A 19,699-nucleotide genomic window follows, 5' to 3' on the forward strand; every position below is an offset into this window, starting at 1 on the left:
GATTCTGCAGATCTGGCAATGCTTTTTACAAAAATAAAACCTAACCAGACAATGATCTGTTGATATGAGTGAACTCACCGTAAGTGCACTTAGCTCAGCAGCGAGTGAGAGCATAGATGAATAAATAGTACATGTTTAAATAAAACAAAGTCACTATTTTCTGTTAAAAGACAGTAAAGGTAAAAAGAGAGAGGCTGTGTAAATGGCTGCCTCTTTGCATTTCTGGAAGCGGGTGGGGTCAGGTGGACAAAAATGTCTTGGACCACATTATATGTAAAGTTTGGGTAATTACTAGGTTGGGAGACTTAAATAGCCGGGCCCACAGTGGTAAACACACTGGAAGTCAAAGCAGCTGCCTCTGCAGTATCCTTCCTTCTTGCCTCTCTCGAGTCAAACGCTGTCGCTGTGCAGAAAGCTTAAACATTTGGTTAAATGGGACAGCAAAGCCAGAGTCACTTTAATTAACCACTCAAACAAAAAGCAAAGAGGAAATCAGTAAGTGGTTGTGTTTCACAACTAAAACTATGACATTAACTTTAAATGTTTATAGATTTTCTTTAGATTTGTTTTTCAGTTTTTTTCATAGAGGTCCCTTCAAAGTAAAAATAACTTGAGCCGAACTCTTTCAGAAAATCGTGAAGCAGCCGCGAAAAGCCTTACTGGTAACAGACCAGACAACAAGAAGACAGCTAGTGGGAGTGCAGTCACTCCAGGAGGAGTCCTACTGACTTTAGTGATCCACTGCACTTTCCTGCTGCTCCTTCATGAGGTTGAGATTTTTCTTTTAGTGACATGTCTCAACAGCTGTTATATGAACTGTCATTAAGTTTGCTATCCATGATACAGACATCCTTTGTGCCTATACCCTCAAACTGACACTTGTGGTACTCACATTCATGTCCCCTGCAGGATATATCATCAGCCGACATCAGGTCAAAATTTCAGTTCAGTACTGCCAAATGTTCACAGTGAACAAAGCACCAGTGTGCCACAGTACAGACTTTTCAGACATCAGACTCTAGTTTGAGAGATTTGACTGACCATTTATGAAGCTGCACTTTGTAATGTTGTTAAGCAAATAATCTGTGAAGGAACTTTTAAACTTAGTAAGTCTACTTGTGTCCATTGTTCCTCTTTGCAAATATATAACGATATTTGTAGATACAGAGTTTAGCTGTAATCAGTCTCCCAGTAAAGCTAAGTGAAGCAGCATTCTGTCTTGTATTGACACCATCTGTATATCTTTTACTCTGACCTGCACAATGTATTTCCTGTTACACTGTCATTATTTAACCTTTGTCTGACAAAAATGACCAACTGTGATGTGCTAATGCTCAAAGTGCTCATGTGACCTGAATCTAAAACAGTTTCAGTCCATTCAGTGAGTTTTGCCACTTCCGGAGGCAGTATTTTCATGCCAAGAGCTTGTCCTTCTCAGAAATGAGATGTTTTAGAGTTAATGTAAAAGAAGGTTTATTGCAACAAACAAAATTCAAAAAGAACAGACTCAACATCAGCAAACAGTCTGGCAGGCTAGAGCATCAGGGCCTCTTATTATCACCAGCCAAGAGACTTGTGTCAACAGACAGAGACCTGCCGACAAACCTCGCACGATCCTGCAAACCAGCTGCAGTTGGAATGTTAGCATACAGTAGCGGTGTAAACATCTGTTTTACATGATTGGTCCTTACAGTCCTGAAGACAACTTCAAACAACTTTTGGTCAAATTACAAACATGTATGAACAATAAACTACATTATAGATGTGCAAAAAAACACTATCCCTGCAGAGGGAGAAAGAACCTGGGGGAGCACATTCAGACCTGGAGTCATAATGACCTTTTAGCAAAGGGAAGACATAAATAAATTAGCATAGGCAGTACATCTAAATCTCATGAAAAATAAAATTGCCTGGCAAGATACTGGTATTTCCTCTTTCGATAATGAACGCCGTTGTACAAAGCAATTCATTTTTTTGCAAGTATTTTGGTATAAAAGCAGCTTATGTTGCTAACGCATGAGTTGTTGCACAAAAATAGCTAATGGAGGGTCCTGGAAGTGTTTGAGACAGTTCATGATTGTTCATAAACCCACAAGTATCTCCCTCAGGACTTTCCTATATTTGCTCAGGAATTATATATGGGACAGACTCGCAGGACAAGCCAATGGCACTGTTTGCATTGGAGAGAGAAAGTAAGTGAGGAGTGCAAAAAAACAAAGGTGTGTTCCTGTTATTACCGTGCTATTCCCGTATTTCAAGGTTTCTTATAATTCCAAACACTTTTGCTTCAATAGCTGAAAGCTTTATATATCTATATTTTCTGCTCAACAATCAATTTTCTTCATCAAACTATTTTAAATAGTAAAAAAACTTTAAATAGCACAAAATATATAGCTCTGTATCAGGATAAAAGAGCCTAATAAATACAATTCATTGCGGAGTTTCTAGAAGGGTTTCCTGCATAAGGGCTTAGGTGTTTGGAGTTTAGGTCTGTTGAAGTTTATAAAAAGTTGAACACTTTATCTTCGATCAAACTAACAGATTTGTCTGTGAGCATCTCTTCGCTGCTCACAGATTTGTACCCAAAAAGCTTCAGTGTTGGCCCACAGGCTCTCTGTACAACTTGGGCTATCTTGAATGGTAGACTGAACCTCCATTTCTCTACTTGTTCAGAGGAGTTTTTCTGTGTTGAATAAACACCGCTGGTCTCCTTAGAAGCCTGGGTGTTCTTCAGAATCCAGGATTTCACTTGAGCAGTGAACGGGATTCCAGTAAACTTGTACATCTCTGTTGCCTTCCTCATAGGGAACCGAGCAATGTCCTCGTACCGCACCAGCATGTAACGCCTGCGAAGCCACGGCGGCTGTCTGAGGCCGACTTGGGCAGACATCCTGATGTTGTCGCAGTTCCCTTTCAGCTTCCTCACCTCGTCATCGTCGATGGGTACGTCCCCACCCATGGCCCACTCTTTCCAGTTCTTGTATTTGGCTGCAAAGGCCACCATTCGTGAGGCCAGTACAGCCCGAGGATCCCGAACCAGCTGGATGAATTTGACGTCAAGGCGTGGGTCCTCAGCCAGAGGACGGAGAGTCTCAAGTTGGCGCACCCTTACCGACTTGATGGCCCTGTGCTCCTTCTGGAGGCACGATTCAGAGGCCATGGTCAGGTTCAGGGGGCCACAGCGTCTGGTCCTGCAGTGATATCGCTCAAAGACCCCTTTGATGAAGGGGCTGCAGACAGAGTCCTCACACAGAGAGCTGCTGGACTCCCTGCGGAAGAGGGCTGTGGTGATGTGGTCCACCGGAAGGGGTTCGATGAAGCTTTCCAGGAGGGTAAAATCGCACAGGAAGAGCTGCTGGAGCACATCACGGTATGCCTTGGCTGCCGCTGTAGCATTAGTGCCTCCTGTCTCCAGAGTCAGCATCTTTTCCACGTGCCACAATGGCTCGAACAGGTAAAACATGTTGTCACCCTGCTGGTTGAAAAACTCGCCCACAAACGACGAGCCTGTCCTGGTGGTGGCTAACAGGAGAATGTGTTTTCTGCCCTTTGTCGTCACCTCCTGGTGCTCACTGTATTTCTCTAAGCGCCGCTTCATCAGCATGAAGTCCATCTTGCCGAATGAGGGGAAGGAACCATTGTGCTTAGGCAGTGTTTGGGAGATACCACTGGGCTGTAGAGGGGTCTGGGGGGTCTGCTTTAAGGTGAGCTTGTCTGACACCCTGAAAATATGAAAGGAACAATATTTCTGTTACCAAACAGTCATTGCTTTGTTGTCGAACTCTACATCTGTAGAAAATTGTGTCAAATATCTGTTTCAAGCTGAGAAAAGATGGAATAAAAATGCTCCGTTGATGAATGAAATGGGCTTACCTTGAGATAATGTTGCTTTCTTTCTCGATGATAACAAGTGCCACAAAAAAGACGATGGATAGTGTATATTTGATCCTCATTCTTGGATGTAGCTGTGCCTGGATATGGTTTTACAGACTGCTTCTTAATAGGTTCTGCCAATCTCACAAGTCTCCAGTTGCCTTCTTAAAGAGCCTTCCAGTTATTTGTATTCCCCGTTGTAGGCAATGTTTCATCCTGTAAATGAAATGAACATCAACCTGTCAGTTACACATTTTGCACATTCGAGGACAGCCCAGAACAACTACTTTGTCTCAATTCTTTCTGTTGTAACACTTCTTGGTTTTTGTTTTAACAACTCATGAAAACGGGGAAGTTGACACTTGATTGTACGATATGTAAAACCATGATGCTGAGTCAGAGAAGTGGTTACACAAGGCCTCTTCTCTATCATTAGACTCTTTTCTTCCTCAATTTGTTAGGTGTGCAAAGCATTGCTCAATTATACACTCCAGAAATAAGATGGAGGCATTTTCTCGCAGACAGAAGTGTCCTATATTAAGAAGATAAGAGTAGAAAATAGCTGAGTGTTCCACTGGAATCTAAGCCAGTCTTTGCCACGAGGAAGTCCTTGTTATCTTTAAGTGCAACAGTGCATTTCAGGAACATGCCCACCCACCGTGCAAGACTGAGGGTTGGTGCAGACAGAGAAACTGTATTTATAAGTAAGTCTTTGTGGAAGTTAGTTAAATAAAATGAGCCGAAAACAACGATGGGTGCAAGAAAAAATACGAGCGGCAGACTGCAATCAAGCACAATTTTGCCAATTAAACTGTAATTCCACAATTGCAAGGCTGCTTGCCAAAAAACTGGAGACTTGTCTGGCTTGGTGTGATACTGTCTGCCTCCCACTGATGTAGGGAAAAGAACAGCCTGATGTCCAAACTGCTATCTGCTCCTCCATGTCAGCAGTGAGAGGATATCTTGAACAGAGGCCCTCAGTGGCAAAGGCTACTTGTAGATTTGTGCTTCTAAAATAGTGAGACCGATACGTGTCCTAACACTAATAGGTATAAGTGTGCAGTGCTGAAATTGAAGGGGAAAGCCTGCTTGTCACAGAGCTATAACTTGTAGTGCAGTGAGCCTGGAGGCCATTCAGTGATTTTATAAGTCTGCAGAGGGCAGGCAGTGGGTAGTCAAATGAAGATAAGGGTGGATTTAGTGGGGCCTATTTGTGAGTATCTTGCACATTCCTGAAAGATTAATATTAGTCTCTTTAAAGATAATAGCAGGCTGACTCAGATCCCTGACTAATCTTTAGATTTTAGCATAATCCTGCCTACCTTGTCTGCCAGTGAATGGGTCAATAACATAAAAGCATCACATCGCATCGTCAAACTGCTGCTATTAATTGGCCGGGTCACAAGCATCAGATCAACCTAACTTCATTGAGTATTTGACAAGAAACAAGCAGCAACAGTGTGGTAAACCCAATACATGGCCATAATTTTCTGACTTCTCTGCGAGCCTGAATGACTTTTGAGTTTCTGTGCAACACATCTGGAGGTCCAGGTCTCACATCCTGTTGCGACCTCTGCCCTGGGCCAGTCTCAAGCACAGAAGTCGGTCCAAATGACTGCAGTCTAAACACGGGGAATGGTTGGACACTGGCTGCGAAATTCTCCGAATGGGAACGGGAAAGTTTACAGCTCCAGTAGAGCACTGTTGACGTGGAACGCCGTGTAATGAAAAGGTGAACAGCCTGTGTACTGAGACACGTTTTCGCTGGGAGGAAAAGTCAGCTCTGTCTTGCACCACCCTGCTGCATGCCACAACCACAAAGGTCTTTTTACACAGGAGTGACTCTAAACCCCCTTTGGGTTGAGATCGCAGAACATAAACTGCCAGGTCATTCACACGTCACAGGGTCAGTGACTAAGCCCCTGGATGTTACAAGTCATGTAGAACTGGTAAGAAAGTCGGTTGCACCAGAGGAAATTACTAAGTCCTTACAAACACAGTGATCGTTTTACATTGTGCAAATACAGTCAGAGCTTGTCTGAATGCAGTTATAGTGCAGCATATTTATTCTGCTGTCTATTTTTTCCTGTGACTTTACCTGAACAAATTATGACAAACACCAAAAATGATTTGGCTTATTCAGTAAAATTATTGACATAAATTTTACAGCGTTCGTCCTAAAACGCTACAGTTGTGCGCGTTTGACTGTGTAGATCTCCCCATATACAGTACCATATAATATAAACAAACAAACAAAAACTATAACAATTCATCAAGAAAATAGTAATCTGATGTTTTGTCATTTATATGGTAAATTAGTTGTACACCAATTATCTCAGCTTATTGCATCTGCTGTGTTAAAGTAAAAAAAAAAAAAAACACATGAGCTGACATTCTTGAATATTCACAAACCACTGAGGCATATGACACGTTTGATCATCTGCTCATAACAAAACCGCCACTGCACCATTTATCATCTTGTTACAAATGCTTTTAATAGCCGCCTCTTATTTAATGTAAATCTTATGTGAAGACAAATTAAACGCCAGCCGCCCAAATCCATTCGGCTCGAGACTGTTAGTGCAAGCATCCTGTATAGTAGATGTAGGCATTCATTTACAGAATGCAATACAAAAAAGGGATTTAAAAAAAAAAAACTCTGAAATACAGCATGTAGGCAAGATAATTACAGGATGACATGTCTCAATATATAAACAGACTAGATTTTTTAAAAAAACCATGACAAACAATGGCATCTATCTATGTAATGTTTCTGGTTGTTTTAAGTCATTGTGGGTAGTGTGTGTACAGTATTTGAAAACTCTAGTCACTAGGGACTTTCTGCATTCAGATTTTACCTTTTTTTTCTATGTATAAAAAAGTACGCTTTGCTATAGATTCAACTATATCATTGGTCGAAGCAGTAGAATTACAAGTACTTACATGACAAAATTTGCTGAAAACATCTGATTATTTTATCTGTAAACTGTTTTTGTAATTGCTTCCCAGAATATTTACAGTAATCATGCATGGTATAGTTGGTTATAGTGTAAATACTGTTTTACAGTCATTTCTGTTTATCTTTGGACATCTTGGGGTGTATATTTTGTATCAGGGGTGTACTTTGTACCAAAGGACAACAAATTAGGTTGCATTTAATCATTATCTGCTTGTCTGGAAAGTTAGAGTTATTAGGCAATGGAGTATCATAAAACAGAAACAGATTGTTGCCATGGTTTTCAGTAGTTTCATAGGTCAGGGTCTTTGTTTCAGGCTGTCATTAATTGTTAATAATTAATGAGGTGGGGCTGGGAATACTGGATAATAAACTCTTCATTTAATAGGCAATCTATCAGGTTGTGGGAAAAGGTTGGAAGAAGTAATAACTGGTTTTGGAGAAGGCCCCAGTAAAGAGAAACTCACCTCACTTCTCTCACGATGAACAGTGGCATGCAGGCAACAGGTTTAATTAAAATGAGTGTAGGTGAGATGCATGTTTGTGGATAAATTTGGCCCATTTTGTTGATTTTTGCTCTTGGACTGTAGATATTAAGGTCATGTAGGACATTTTGAAGCCAAAAACTCATGCATGCCTGGTTTTACTGTAAATCCAGAGCTGTGGTGCTGCTTGCAACTTTGCTTTAAACCTATAAAGTTGAGGTAAAACCTGAGAGGAAAAGTCAGACTCCAGTAAAACAGCAGGGTTTGGTGTGTGGAGATCATGCGCTGCATCTACAAATCACAAGGACAAAGTGAAATCATGCCTTATTCATTTAAAAAAAAAAAAGGCCCATCAGGAAAAGTCACAAGTGGTTTATTTGTATCCAAGTGACTTTACTGTACTCTGAAGTAGTTGTCATTAAAATTCAACAGTTCTAGGTATATAAAAAGTTTCATTTAAACGTGTCGAGAACAGTTTGTCCGCTCTCCATACCCACTATAAAGATGAGCAGCGCGGTGTCTGAACGCGTCCCGCTTCTCATCCGTCAAGTTGATCCTCAAACAGCGATTCCGGAGAGAAATTAATTCCATTACTTCCCGAAAACTTTACTCGTGCGACAGAAAACAATCCAGTCCAGAAGAAGCTGAATCAGTGAGTGAAACCTGTGCATCAGATGGAGTCATGTTGGAGGTGGGAGGTTGCAGGGCAGGTTGCCCGGTGAACTGAATGACAAAATCTGTGCAACAGTTGCGACTCACTGAATCACACGAGAAAGTTAGGACCAAAAGGAGCGGAGCCTCGTCCAGGAGGCGCAGTGGCACACACAGAGCCCCTGCTGCACTGGGAATAGGTAAAACTAGCTTCAAATACATAAACCCCATTACAACACTCTAAAGTTGCATGTAGGGCCCAATTCTTTCGTTAGATTTCTGCATTTTAGGCCAATTTGAAGTTTTAGTAGTGTCTGATGTGTGCTCAACAAAAGGGTTAGCACTCCCCCTAGTGGACAAAAGCACAACTTGCATCTCAATTTATGTACAAGATAAGATAGTCCTTTATTTCTCCCCAGGCCAGGGGAAATTCACGTTGTTACAGCAGCTCATGTATCAATAAACATAATAATAATAAAATAATAATAAAATAGTAATAGTAAAGGCATTGTAGACTCAGAATATCTTAATTACAAAACATGCAGTTTTTCATTTTTTGTCCTGTTGAATTTTGAGGTACTTTTACTCCATGATATCTCCAAAAGGGGATATATTGACTGTCCAGTTCCTCCCCCTACTCCGCCTTCTGCAGAAGGGATACATAATCAACAAAGTTTTCCATATGCAATATCATCGGACTCTTTCCTACGTTGTTCACGTGCAATACATCTGTTTACTTTAACTTCAGTTCATTTCTGTTAATCATTCCTGTTATTAGTATTACTATACAGTTTACATCTTGTACTAGTGTTGTTTTTTTTAAATTTTTCTTATTTTAATTCTTATTTTTTCTACACTTTGCATAACACTTCACTGACACCTCTTAGATTCGTCTTGCTCACTAACAATGAATGTCGTAATCCGTTTTTCCCACCACAAGACTTTAACGTGAGCTGAAGTTGCGTGAAGGAATTTTTCCTCTTAAGTTTAATAAATGTCTGCAGTGTCAGACAGCAGCAGGATACGTGCGTGTCCAAAGCCAGAGAGAGTGTTATACTCATGATTTTAAATTGCAAAGGCATGTCACACTGTGGACTTTTGTTCACATCAGATGGGTGAGCTGTCACACAGAGAAAACCAGTTTAGTGTGTTGCTTCCAGCCGAGTTTATTAAACACCTGCAGCATCAGGATTCAGGGAGTTTTGCGCCTTTATGCACGGACAGCAGCATTAACTTCAGTAACTGGTTATAATTATTTCTTGTCTCCAACATTTGCAGTGGAATGGTCAGGATGTAACAGCAGGGCACACTGTAAACTTTACTTCACATAATACATGTGAGCTGGTGCATTGTGTCATCTCAGGCCAATGACAAATTAAAAAATTAAATTAAAAAATGACTTAATTCTCATGCAAATCAGCATGAGATCTATTTGACGCTGTAGATTCATAAATCAGGTCACCAAACCTCTCAAGCTACATAAATAAACTTAAAACACTGATAAATAGTCAAATACAATGGAAAGAAATACGTAAAAATAGCTTGTATTATTAATCCGTCACAAATTCACACTGTCAAGACTGAAATATCTGTAAAGATGTTGCTTTAACACCTCTTTACCAGACGTTTTAGTGTCGCTAAATACGCAAATAATTAAATTATCCGAGTGTTGCTGCACACTAGACTAGAACTATATATTATATGCCGTTTATTGTGTAATCTGACTGTTTACAGCGTCTTTGATTGATAAACGTCGCTTATTTCCAAATACGCTCACTGTCTTAGAACTACACTTCCCATCAAGCCTGTCGCTTCATGATGACGTACAAATTGAGAATTTTCAGGAAGGTTGCAAAACAGTTGCGTCAGAAACTTGCGCACTTCTTGCTGGAAAGGTGAACGACGAACGTCTGTCTCGGTATGTGTCTTTTACTCACTGCTAAACGTCTGAAACCTTATATTAACGTTAATAATGAATTCATTTGGGTGCACTGTTATTCCGGAAGGACCGAGCACAGCTAGCTAACTGTAATGTTTTTAATAAAACATCGAAAATATATGTGGGTTCAAGCTCTTTTATTTAACATGGCTCATGCATTGTTCATCTGCTAGCCAGTAACAACGTAGTCTGCTTCTACTGCATAGGAGGCAGAGTTAGCTTAGACAGCCCCCTAGCGGTGTAGCTGTATAACTGCACACACTCAAAATTAACACTATCAGCACATCCCCTTTTCTTTGAATGATAGCTGAACCATATCAGAGTAATATGCATTCAACATATTGCATAACATGCTAAACTCATCAACATAGTATTTAAACATTTCTTTTAACACATTCTGAATTTTATCTTTTAGTTTGAATTAACTTTTTTTTTTTTTTTTTTTTTTTTTTTTTTTTTTTTATAACATCAAAGCATGTATTACTTTTTAACTCATTTTAAACAAAACATGGATTACTTTAGATTTAACTCATTTAAAGATTCAGTCTCTCAGGTGGTTTAACCGAACGTCCCGATCTTCTGAGCGCTGGCGCTTGCTCGCTGTCCTTTGCAGGTGAGGTTAGTTCAGGTGTTGTTTTATCGTTGTCCTCACACCGTCCATCATCTGTTCTCAAAGTCTCTGAAGTGTGCAACAAACTCCTCCGGTTTCTCCTTAGTATTAGTCCATCTTCAGTTTTCACATTGTAGGATCTCGGATTCACTTCCTCAAGCACGGTTGCTTTCTTTGTCCAGATGTTTGAATCTTCCACTCTGACTGTATCATTGGGTGCAAGTGGTTTTAAACTTTTTGCCGACTTGTCGAAGTTGACTTTTTGTCTCTTCTGCAAACGTTTCATTTTGTCTTGGACTTGCTTGTGTTTCTTGGTAGTTGTATAAGGAAGAGTAGTCCGCAGTTGTCTTCCCATTAGTAGTTCTGCAGGAGATTTTCCATGCTCTAATGGTGAAGCTCTGTAGCTCAGTAGTGCCAAGTAAGGATCTGCCTTACTGTCTTGTGCTTTCTTGAGTAACTGTTTCACAATGTGTACCCCTTTTTCTGCCTTCCCATTGGACTGCGGGTACAGCGGGCTTGATGTCACATGTTTAAAGTCATAATCTTGTGCAAATAGTTGAAACTCTCTACAACTATAGCAAGGTCCATTGTCACTGACAACAATCTGAGGTATTCCATGTCTCGCAAAGATTGATTTCATATGCATTATGACACAAGTAGCTGACATGTTGGATAATAGTGCCATCTCTGGATAGTTGGATAGATAGTCAATAACTAACAAGTAGTTTTTACCATCCAAGTGGAAAATATCTGTCCCTACTTTCTGCCATGGTTCATCTGGAATGTCTGTTACAGTCAAAGGCTCTTTTGGTTGCTTTGCCTGGTGTTTGATGCACGTGTCACAACTTGAAACCATTTTCTCAATGTCTGCATTGATTCCTGGCCAAAAGACTGCTGTTCTGGCTCTCCTTTTGCATTTCTCTATGCCGAGATGTCCCTCATGCAATCTTTTCAGCATATCCTCCCTCAGTGAGTTTGGAATTACCACTCTGTTTTGTCTGAGTAAAAGTCCATTCACCACACTCAACTCTGCTCTGATGTTGTAGTATGGTTGGCATTCACCTCTTGGCCATTTTCCATGTAACAGTGCCATTACCCTTTGGAGATAAGTGTCTTTTTGTGTCTCAGCAGCGATTTGCTTTGATTTCATGTCTGACATTGGAAGTGACTTTGCAACCAGGTTTACGTGTACATTTACATCTGTCTCTGTGGAGCTTTGTTCTTTGCTTTGTGTAGTGGCCCTAGAGAGAGCATCTGCTAACACAATGAGCTTACCTGGTGTGTAGATTAAGTTGAAGTCATAGCGTTGTAGCTTCATCATGAGTCTTTGAATGCGCGGAGACATTTCACTCAAGTTTTTCTTGATAATGGCTATTAACGGCTTGTGGTCTGTCTCAGCCACAAATGTTGGTAACCCGTAGACATAGCTGTGAAACTTCTCGAATCCGTACACTAGCCCTAAAGTCTCTTTTTCAATTTGAGCGTAGCGACATTCTGACACAGTCATTGTTCTTGAGGCGTAGGCCACCGGCCTCCAGTTGTCTCCATAAGCTTGCAACAAAACTGCTCCAATCCCATCTTTTGATGAGTCTGTGGATATCTTTGTTTTTCTCTTCGGATCAAAATATGCCAAAACAGGCTCGGCTGTCAGTGTCTTTTTCAGTTGTTGCCATTCCTTTTCAAGATTGTCACTCCACTTGAATTCACATCCATCATGTAGAAGTTGTCTCAGGTGAACTGTTTTAGACGACAAGCTCGGGATGAATTTTCCAATGAAATTAATCATTCCAAGTACTCTCAGAACACCCTTTTTGTCTTCTGGACGAGGCATCTCTAGTATAGCTCGTATTTTGTCTTTGTCCGGCTCGATGCCTTCTGCTGTCAACTTGTCTCCAAGAAAAGTGATTTCTGTCACTCCAAACTGACATTTTGCTCTGTTTAACTTCAGTCCATACTGCTTGACTCTCTGCAGCACTTTATTGAGTCTTTCATTATGCTGTTCAAGTGTGGATCCCCACAAAATTATGTCATCCACATACACTCTCACTCCTTCAATGCCTTCAATCATGTGCTCCATTGTCCTGTGGAAAATTTCAGGAGCTGAAGAGATTCCAAATGGCATTCTCAGGAAGCAGTACCGTCCGAATGGCGTGTTGAATGTACAGTATTTTGTACTGTCCTCATGAAGCTTGAGTTGCCAAAATCCTTGTGAGGCGTCCAGTTTGCTAAAAAACTTGGCGCCACTCATTTCACTTGTTATCTCATCCCTTGTAGGTATCTGGTAGTGCTCTCTCTTTATGTTAGCATTTAAGTCTTTCGGATCCATACATACTCTCAGAGCACCAGTTGGCTTATTAATGCACACCATGGAGTTAACCCATTCAGTGGGTTCCTCCACTTTCTTGATCACTTCTAGAGACTCCATTCGATCCAGTTCCTCTTTAAGCTTGTCCTTTAGTGCAGCTGGAACACGTCGAGGTGCATGGACTACAGGCTGAGCTCCATCTTTCAACTGTATCTTGTAGGTGAAAGGTAAGACTCCAAACCCTTTGAATATATCTGGGTACTTGTTCACAATAGCTTTCACACTACTTGGCTCTGAACTGTTTATGCTGTAGACCCTTCTGACTAGGCCTAATTTCTCACAGGCTTTGTCTCCTAAAAGTGAATCATGTCCTTCTGGTACAATAATAAACATCAGATTGTGATATTTACCTTTTACTTGTACCTTGAGTCTGCATTTACCTTTGGTGTGGATTGGCTGTCCATTGTATGCTTGAAGTGAACTGTTATTTTGGGAAATGAATGGCTTTATTTTCATAGCTTTCACATCCCGTTCACTCACCAGATTTGCTTTGGCTCCTGTGTCCAGTTTAAATGTGACCAGGGCTCCGTTCACTTGTAATGTCTCAGTCCATTTGTCCTGCTCCACTGTATTGACCGTTACTTGCTCCATGGGTGTGTCCTGTTGTGTCACCATCCCCACGAAAAACGTGTCACTGAGGGCAGTTTCCTCCACTGTGTGTACTCTGTCTTTTTGATTTTGCTTGTTCTTTGTAAAACATTGCTTAGCAAAATGATTGTGTCCTTTGCACTTGTTGCAGATTTTTCCATAAGCTGGACATTGCTGTTTTGCATGTTTTGTGCCACATCTTTTGCACTGAAATGTCTCTGACTCGTTCGAGTAAGTCTTTTGTACCTTTTTGTTCTTGTAGCCTTGCCGTGTGGTTACTGCAGCCACGGCTGACGCTTCCATGTCCATTGCTGAGCCGTGAAAGGTTTTTGCATGTTGAAGTGCGAGTTCACTGGCATGACATATTTTGACTGCGCCATCCAATGTTAATTCTGCTTCTCGCAAAAGTCTCTCTCTCATTTTCTTATCCTTCACTCCAAACACGATCTGATCTCTTATCATGGATTCTTGTAGTTGGCCAAAATTACAGGTTCTTGCTTTTAGCTTCAGGTCAGTCAAAAACGTATCAAAACTCTCTGTTGGTAGCTGCATACGTGAGCGAAAGACATACCTCTCAAATGTTTCATTCTTTTTGGGTGAACAGTGTTCATCAAATTTTTTCACAACGACGGCAAAATCATCTTTCTCCTCTGGAGTGGCAAAAACAAAGGTGTTGTATACCTCCACAGCTTGAGGACCCGCCACGGTAAGAAGCAGTGCAATCTTCCGTGTATCAGACTCTTCCTCCAGGCCGACAGCAGCTAGGTAGAGGCTAAACCGCTGTTTAAAAGTTCTCCACTCACAGTCCACATTTCCAGACCAATTGACGGCATCTGGCGGCTTCAAACTTTCCATTTTGCCCGTCTTCAGTGGCCAACTCCTGGTACCATGTAATGTTTTTAATAAAACATCGAAAATATATGTGGGTTCAAGCTCTTTTATTTAACATGGCTCATGCATTGTTCATCTGCTAGCCAGTAACAACGTAGTCTGCTTCTACTGCATAGGAGGCAGAGTTAGCTTAGACAGCCCCCTAGCGGTGTAGCTGTATAACTGCACACACTCAAAATTAACACTATCAGCACAGCTAACTGCTAACCTAATCAGTCTGGGGTTCACGATGCTATAAGATGCTATTAGCTAGCTCAGTTAAGTAACATGAACTGTTATGTCAGCAATTATTTTAGCATATTGTATTTTAATAAATGGTCGGTTCAGTTGCTACATTCCAGTAACTTTGTCTAGTAACTGTCTTTGTGTTACCTTTAGCTAATGGGCCTTCATTACGGACAACACATGCACATTTGGATACTTGTTACGCACCAACATAATGCCACACTAGCTGCCTGTTACTGTTCTTGACCTTGTGTTTGCTGTTTTTTCGTTCAGATTGGAACAGGATAAATAAATATTGTCACCATGTTAGTGGCGAGGCTGACATGTCTGAGGAGTCTCCCTCTCGCCGGGCTCCGTCCTGTGCTGACACACAGCTCTCCAGCCCTGAGAGCTCCCACCCTGAAGGCCTGTCCGCCTTTGCTCAGGCCCCAGCAGGTACTGTAAACTTACCTGTTTATCATTTCTCAAAGCTTCCTGATTGCTGCATTCATTTTATATTCTGACCAGACCAGTGTCAACCATATACAGCTTGTAAAACTCTTCATGACCAGACGCAGGTAGTTCTTTTGGAACGGGCGTTTATTCATGACAGTCCTTGGAGCGATTTCATCCTTACACGCCAGGTTAGGGTTAGATAAAAGTACCTATCAGTAACCTGTAGTCTTGATTGATCTCACGATTACAAGAACAGATTTCTGGTAGCAAGTCACATGCTTCAAGGAAGGCTAAAAACTGGTCAGTAACAGATGGGTCACATCATTAGTTACTAGTAGTGCCCTTGTTTATTGCATCAGACTTCTGGTGTTTACAGGTTTCTCTAATAATGGTTGCTGGCTATTTGAGATGGGTAATGATTAAAATTGGTTTGCCCATGTGTACATTTGACAGTGGACCTAAACGAAATACAAGATGCACACTGTCTGAGTGTTTTGAGTTTTGTTTGGTGACACTGGTTGTGAAATCTCTTTATCTGTATTTTGCAGCTTAGTGTAAAGATTTTTCCTGCTTTCACCAGGGTTATTCCTCAAAGGCCAGGTTTGGTTTCCGTCGTGCAAGGACGACCAGGGACCAGCTCAAAGAAGCAGCTTTTGAGCCAGCAACGGAGACAGCCATCAAAAGTAAATGCTATGCTTCATAGTGTTGATTCGTAGTTGGACATACTGTTACTTATTTTGTACAATTCCATAACAGGAGTTTCATGCTATCCATCCTGTTAAGCAGACAGATAATAGTTTTGCAGAAATAAATGAACTCACATGGTTTTCAGAATTTAGTGATGGTGAACTAAGTCCTGTTTGTACGGTGTCAACATTTCATTTGAAGGCACAAACTAAAGTCACTGTTGACTGTAACTGTTTAGAAGAAATTCGGTTGCTACAGAGAGCAATAGGAAAAAATAAAAATGAGGCTAAAATGATTTTTGCTCTGTCCCTAGTTGACGGCATGGGAAGGATGATCCTGGCTGGAGGTGCAGCAGTTGGCCTTGGAGCTCTGTGCTACTATGGACTTGGAATGTCCAATGAAATCGGTGCCATTGAGAAATCAATGTGAGCAACAGCTTTTTGTACTTGCAACTATTTAATTTTATTTTTAATTCAATTCAGTAGAAAGCGTTTGTGTCATACTTACATTCTTCTCTGTGCAGGATTTGGCCTCAGTATGTGAAGGACAGGATCCACTCCACCTACATGTACTTTGCAGGCAGTGTTGGACTGACTGCTCTGTCAGCTGTGGCTGTGAGCAGGACCCCAGCACTGATGGGTCTGATGATGAGAGGATCCTGGCTGGTAAGATTTACAACTCAAATAGGTCCAACAGCAACACTTTACTTTTTATTTTTAGTTCCTTACTGCAGTGGAAGCTTTATTTTTTACTTAAAATGAACATTTTCCGGCAAATTTATTTATATGAATGTTTTTTATATGCATGTTTTTTTTCTAACCCAGGCAATCGGAGCAACTTTTGCAGCTATGATTGGTGCTGGCATGCTGGTTAGATCAATTTCATATGAGCACAGCCCAGTCCCCAAACATCTCGCTTGGATGCTCCATGCAGGTTTGTATCGTTGAAATGTATTATTCTGTTGTATTTCAATCTAAGCCGTTACTTTTTCAATGTAGTTGCCTCGATTGAACACTAGAAGGCAGCCAAGTAAAGGCTCAGGGACAACAGCTGTTACTGTCTTTTAAACCACTGCAGTACAACTGAGATTTATGTCACCACTTCATTTTATGTTTGTTTTAAAAATGGTATTCATTTGTCTTTTTGCTGTGTTTATTGAAAAGGTGTGATGGGTGCTGTCATCGCTCCCCTCACTCTCCTGGGAGGACCTCTGATGATAAGGGCAGCCTGGTACACAGCAGGCATTGTGGGAAGTCTGTCCACTGTGGCCATGTGTGCTCCGAGTGAGAAGTTCCTCAACATGGGAGGGCCATTGGCTGTTGGATTTGGAGTGGTGTTTGCCTCTTCTATTGGTTAGTATAATATCATTTCTGCTTATAAGCTCATAAAAGAGGTAGTTGCAGAACAGATAACAGTAAACACTATAAGCTAGTGGGCACTGCAAATTCAAGAAAATCTGAAAAGCGTCTGTACTGCAGTCAATGGTCTCATGGAAATGAATACATTTTGAAAGAAAGCTGCTTCTAAATGTCAGCTGATGTCTGCACTAAAGACTTAATATTGAGTGCTTGCAAAGTATAGTATCCCATTTGCATTACAGATTTTCTTTGTCGAAGTGTTTCCATTGGATGGCATTTGAAAGATAAAAGTGACAACATGTTAGTTAAATGTCCCATAGTCAAATGATATGATGTATACATTATAAGTATGCATTATTTCATTGACTCCTTAATTAAATACTAAAGCAAATTATTAAATGTCAGGTGTTGGCTGTTTTTAATTTGATCATGTGTCTGTAGTGCCAAAGGAAAAACATGACTTGCTCAGAATGACTGAATCTAAAAAGAACCACCCTCATGAGTAAATCACACTTGAAGTGTTTATTTTCACACAACCAGACAAGACGACTTGTGCAAACGAATTTCCCTGTCATCTCATAATAGCAAAATATCTGCATTGTGTATGAATTCATTTGCATGTTCCACAGCAAGTAACTGATAGCAATTAACTTCATCATGATCATGCTGCATATTTATTTTCTAATGAACCTGTACAGAATTGGCATCTGCTTAAATGAGTTGAAATTAATATAACGAGAAATTAGACTTTCTGCCCTAGACTATCCTGTATTTTATTGTGAGAAATTACAACAGCACTTTGCATTTCTTCTCAAAGTTGAAGTTTTCTATATGATGATCTAAATACTGTAGTTGGCTGTCTGCACATAGATGCCTAAAGTCAGCACGTGGACATCCTTTTGCCTTTTCTATTTAAAAAAAAATCAAACGTTGTGGTGCAATTTTGATCAGAAATCTGGCAATCATGGCCAAATACCATTTCTGGGTTTCCTCAAATTCTGAAACCATCAAACGTTATAATCCTGTCAGACACATTACAACAACTGGTAGTCAAAATCTACACATTTCAATACATAAATACACACGTTGATTAATGCATCATCGATAGATTTTCACAGAAATCAAAGTAGATAGCTGGCAGGCATTTGCTACCTACATACATGCATATATTTGATATATTAGATGATCAGCTAATGAAGTATGGGATATGCTACTTATTTAAATCCACAGCTTCAGAGAATATATACTTGTGAGTCTCAAAACAAATATCCTCCGTTGTTCAGGATCGATGTTCCTGCCGCCCACCTCGGCATTCGGAGCCGGCCTGTACTCAGTTGCCATCTATGGAGGTCTGGTTCTGTTCAGCATGTTCCTCCTTTATGATACACAGAAGGTCATCAAGAGAGCAGAGACACACCCACTCTATGGTGTACAGAAATATGACCCCATTAACGCGTAAGTCTCTCCAAGAAATACTGCTTTAAGCTGTAGAGGTCATGTACCAATGTGTGGATCTCATTACATATATGTAAGATATATCAACAATCTTACAGGTGTATGGGGATCTACATGGACACACTGAACATTTTCATGAGGCTTGTGATGATTCTGGCCAACGGCGGCGGCGGCAGAAGGAAGTAAACACCTGCATTCTGACTTCAGTTTTACGTTCCACAGAGGTGAACAAAGTCACGTTTTGTTACTAGCAGCATACAACCAGGTGTCACCCTTTAGAGACGCAGCTTTTCTCACTGGTAGATCAACATCAAAGCTTTGCAAGTGTGCGAAGAGGAGGATTGCACTCTGGTGCATGTTGCCAGTACAAGTAAAGAAGCAGAATTGCTGTACCTTGATAACACACTGAGAAGGGGCTCTTGCTTTGATTTTGGAAGAATCTGATTAATCCTGGGGGGTCACAGATGAGTTAAAGCTGTCTGCCTGTATCATTTTTGCCTGCATCAGATGTCCTTTGTATTATTCTTTGTGCTTTCTATTTATTTTCAGTTGTTGATGTTTCTGTTTTAACCAGTGAAAGTTCTATAAAATAAGAACAAAAGAACAGAAATGCCACACATGTCAAACATAGACTGGTCCATAATCACCGTACAATAAATGACTATGCTGTATGTATTTTGCTCCAGATTTCACTGATAATGCACTTCTGTTATTGGTTAAAGAGGATATTGATTCATATATTTCTGAGAGAAATGCAGTTATTTCAACAGTGGAATCACCTAATAAACACATCAAAAGTGATGGGTTTTGTAAGATGTTGGTGTTTGAGATTTTTGTACCTAGTTTTAGAAAGTGATGATCAAAGCAAGAATCGAGTGAGAGAACACGATTTGTTTTCACAGAAGACATTGAAGTGGGAAAAGCACAGGTGTAAATACAATAAAACACTTAAAGATTAATTCTACTTAGAGTCCTGTTATTGTGCATGCTGACTCCCTGTTACGCTGCCGTGGTTTACAGGGACAAGTGGGTAGAATGAAATGTTACCAATCAGAGTAATAACTTAGTGATATACATAATATCTACTGTGGTCCATAAGGTGTCTTCCTACTGGAATACAAAAAAGTAAACAGTTCCTAGGATTTTTTTTGTTGATAATTATGATCTATAATGGTCTATTA

The 19,699-nt window shown here is 40.5% G+C and overlaps 2 protein-coding genes across 4 annotated transcripts; one reads left to right on the forward strand and one right to left on the reverse strand.

Moving 5' to 3' along the window:
• Nucleotides 1-1,456: 1,456 nt before the first annotated feature.
• Nucleotides 1,457-8,062, reverse strand: LOC111582235 (carbohydrate sulfotransferase 3-like). Of its 3 annotated transcripts, none has more exons than XM_023290816.3 (3): nucleotides 7,812-8,062; nucleotides 3,874-4,089; nucleotides 1,457-3,722 (listed from the first exon to the last, which is right to left on the reverse strand). In XM_023290816.3, exons 2-3 carry the CDS (start codon nucleotides 3,951-3,953, stop codon nucleotides 2,501-2,503), a joined length of 1,302 nt encoding a protein of 433 aa, XP_023146584.1. In that variant the 5' UTR covers nucleotides 3,954-4,089; nucleotides 7,812-8,062; the 3' UTR covers nucleotides 1,457-2,500. The 3 variants fall into 3 exon arrangements, with proteins under 3 accessions (XP_023146584.1, XP_023146585.1, XP_035813385.1); XM_023290817.3 differs by having other exon boundaries at nucleotides 7,808-8,062; XM_035957492.2 differs by lacking the exon at nucleotides 7,812-8,062 and adding an exon at nucleotides 7,297-7,767.
• Nucleotides 8,063-9,779: 1,717 nt separating this feature from the next.
• On the forward strand, nucleotides 9,780-19,319 carry ghitm (growth hormone inducible transmembrane protein). The gene is made up of 9 exons (XM_023290798.3): nucleotides 9,780-9,883; nucleotides 14,857-15,018; nucleotides 15,599-15,701; nucleotides 16,019-16,130; nucleotides 16,229-16,370; nucleotides 16,530-16,638; nucleotides 16,869-17,057; nucleotides 18,347-18,518; nucleotides 18,617-19,319. Exons 2-9 carry the CDS (start codon nucleotides 14,887-14,889, stop codon nucleotides 18,702-18,704), a joined length of 1,047 nt encoding a protein of 348 aa, XP_023146566.2. The 5' UTR covers nucleotides 9,780-9,883; nucleotides 14,857-14,886; the 3' UTR covers nucleotides 18,705-19,319.
• The last annotated feature ends 380 nt before the right edge of the window (nucleotides 19,320-19,699 follow it).

The sequence above is a fragment of the Amphiprion ocellaris genome, chromosome 18, assembly GCF_022539595.1.
Source record: "Amphiprion ocellaris isolate individual 3 ecotype Okinawa chromosome 18, ASM2253959v1, whole genome shotgun sequence".
Taxonomy (NCBI): Eukaryota; Metazoa; Chordata; class Actinopteri; family Pomacentridae; genus Amphiprion; species Amphiprion ocellaris.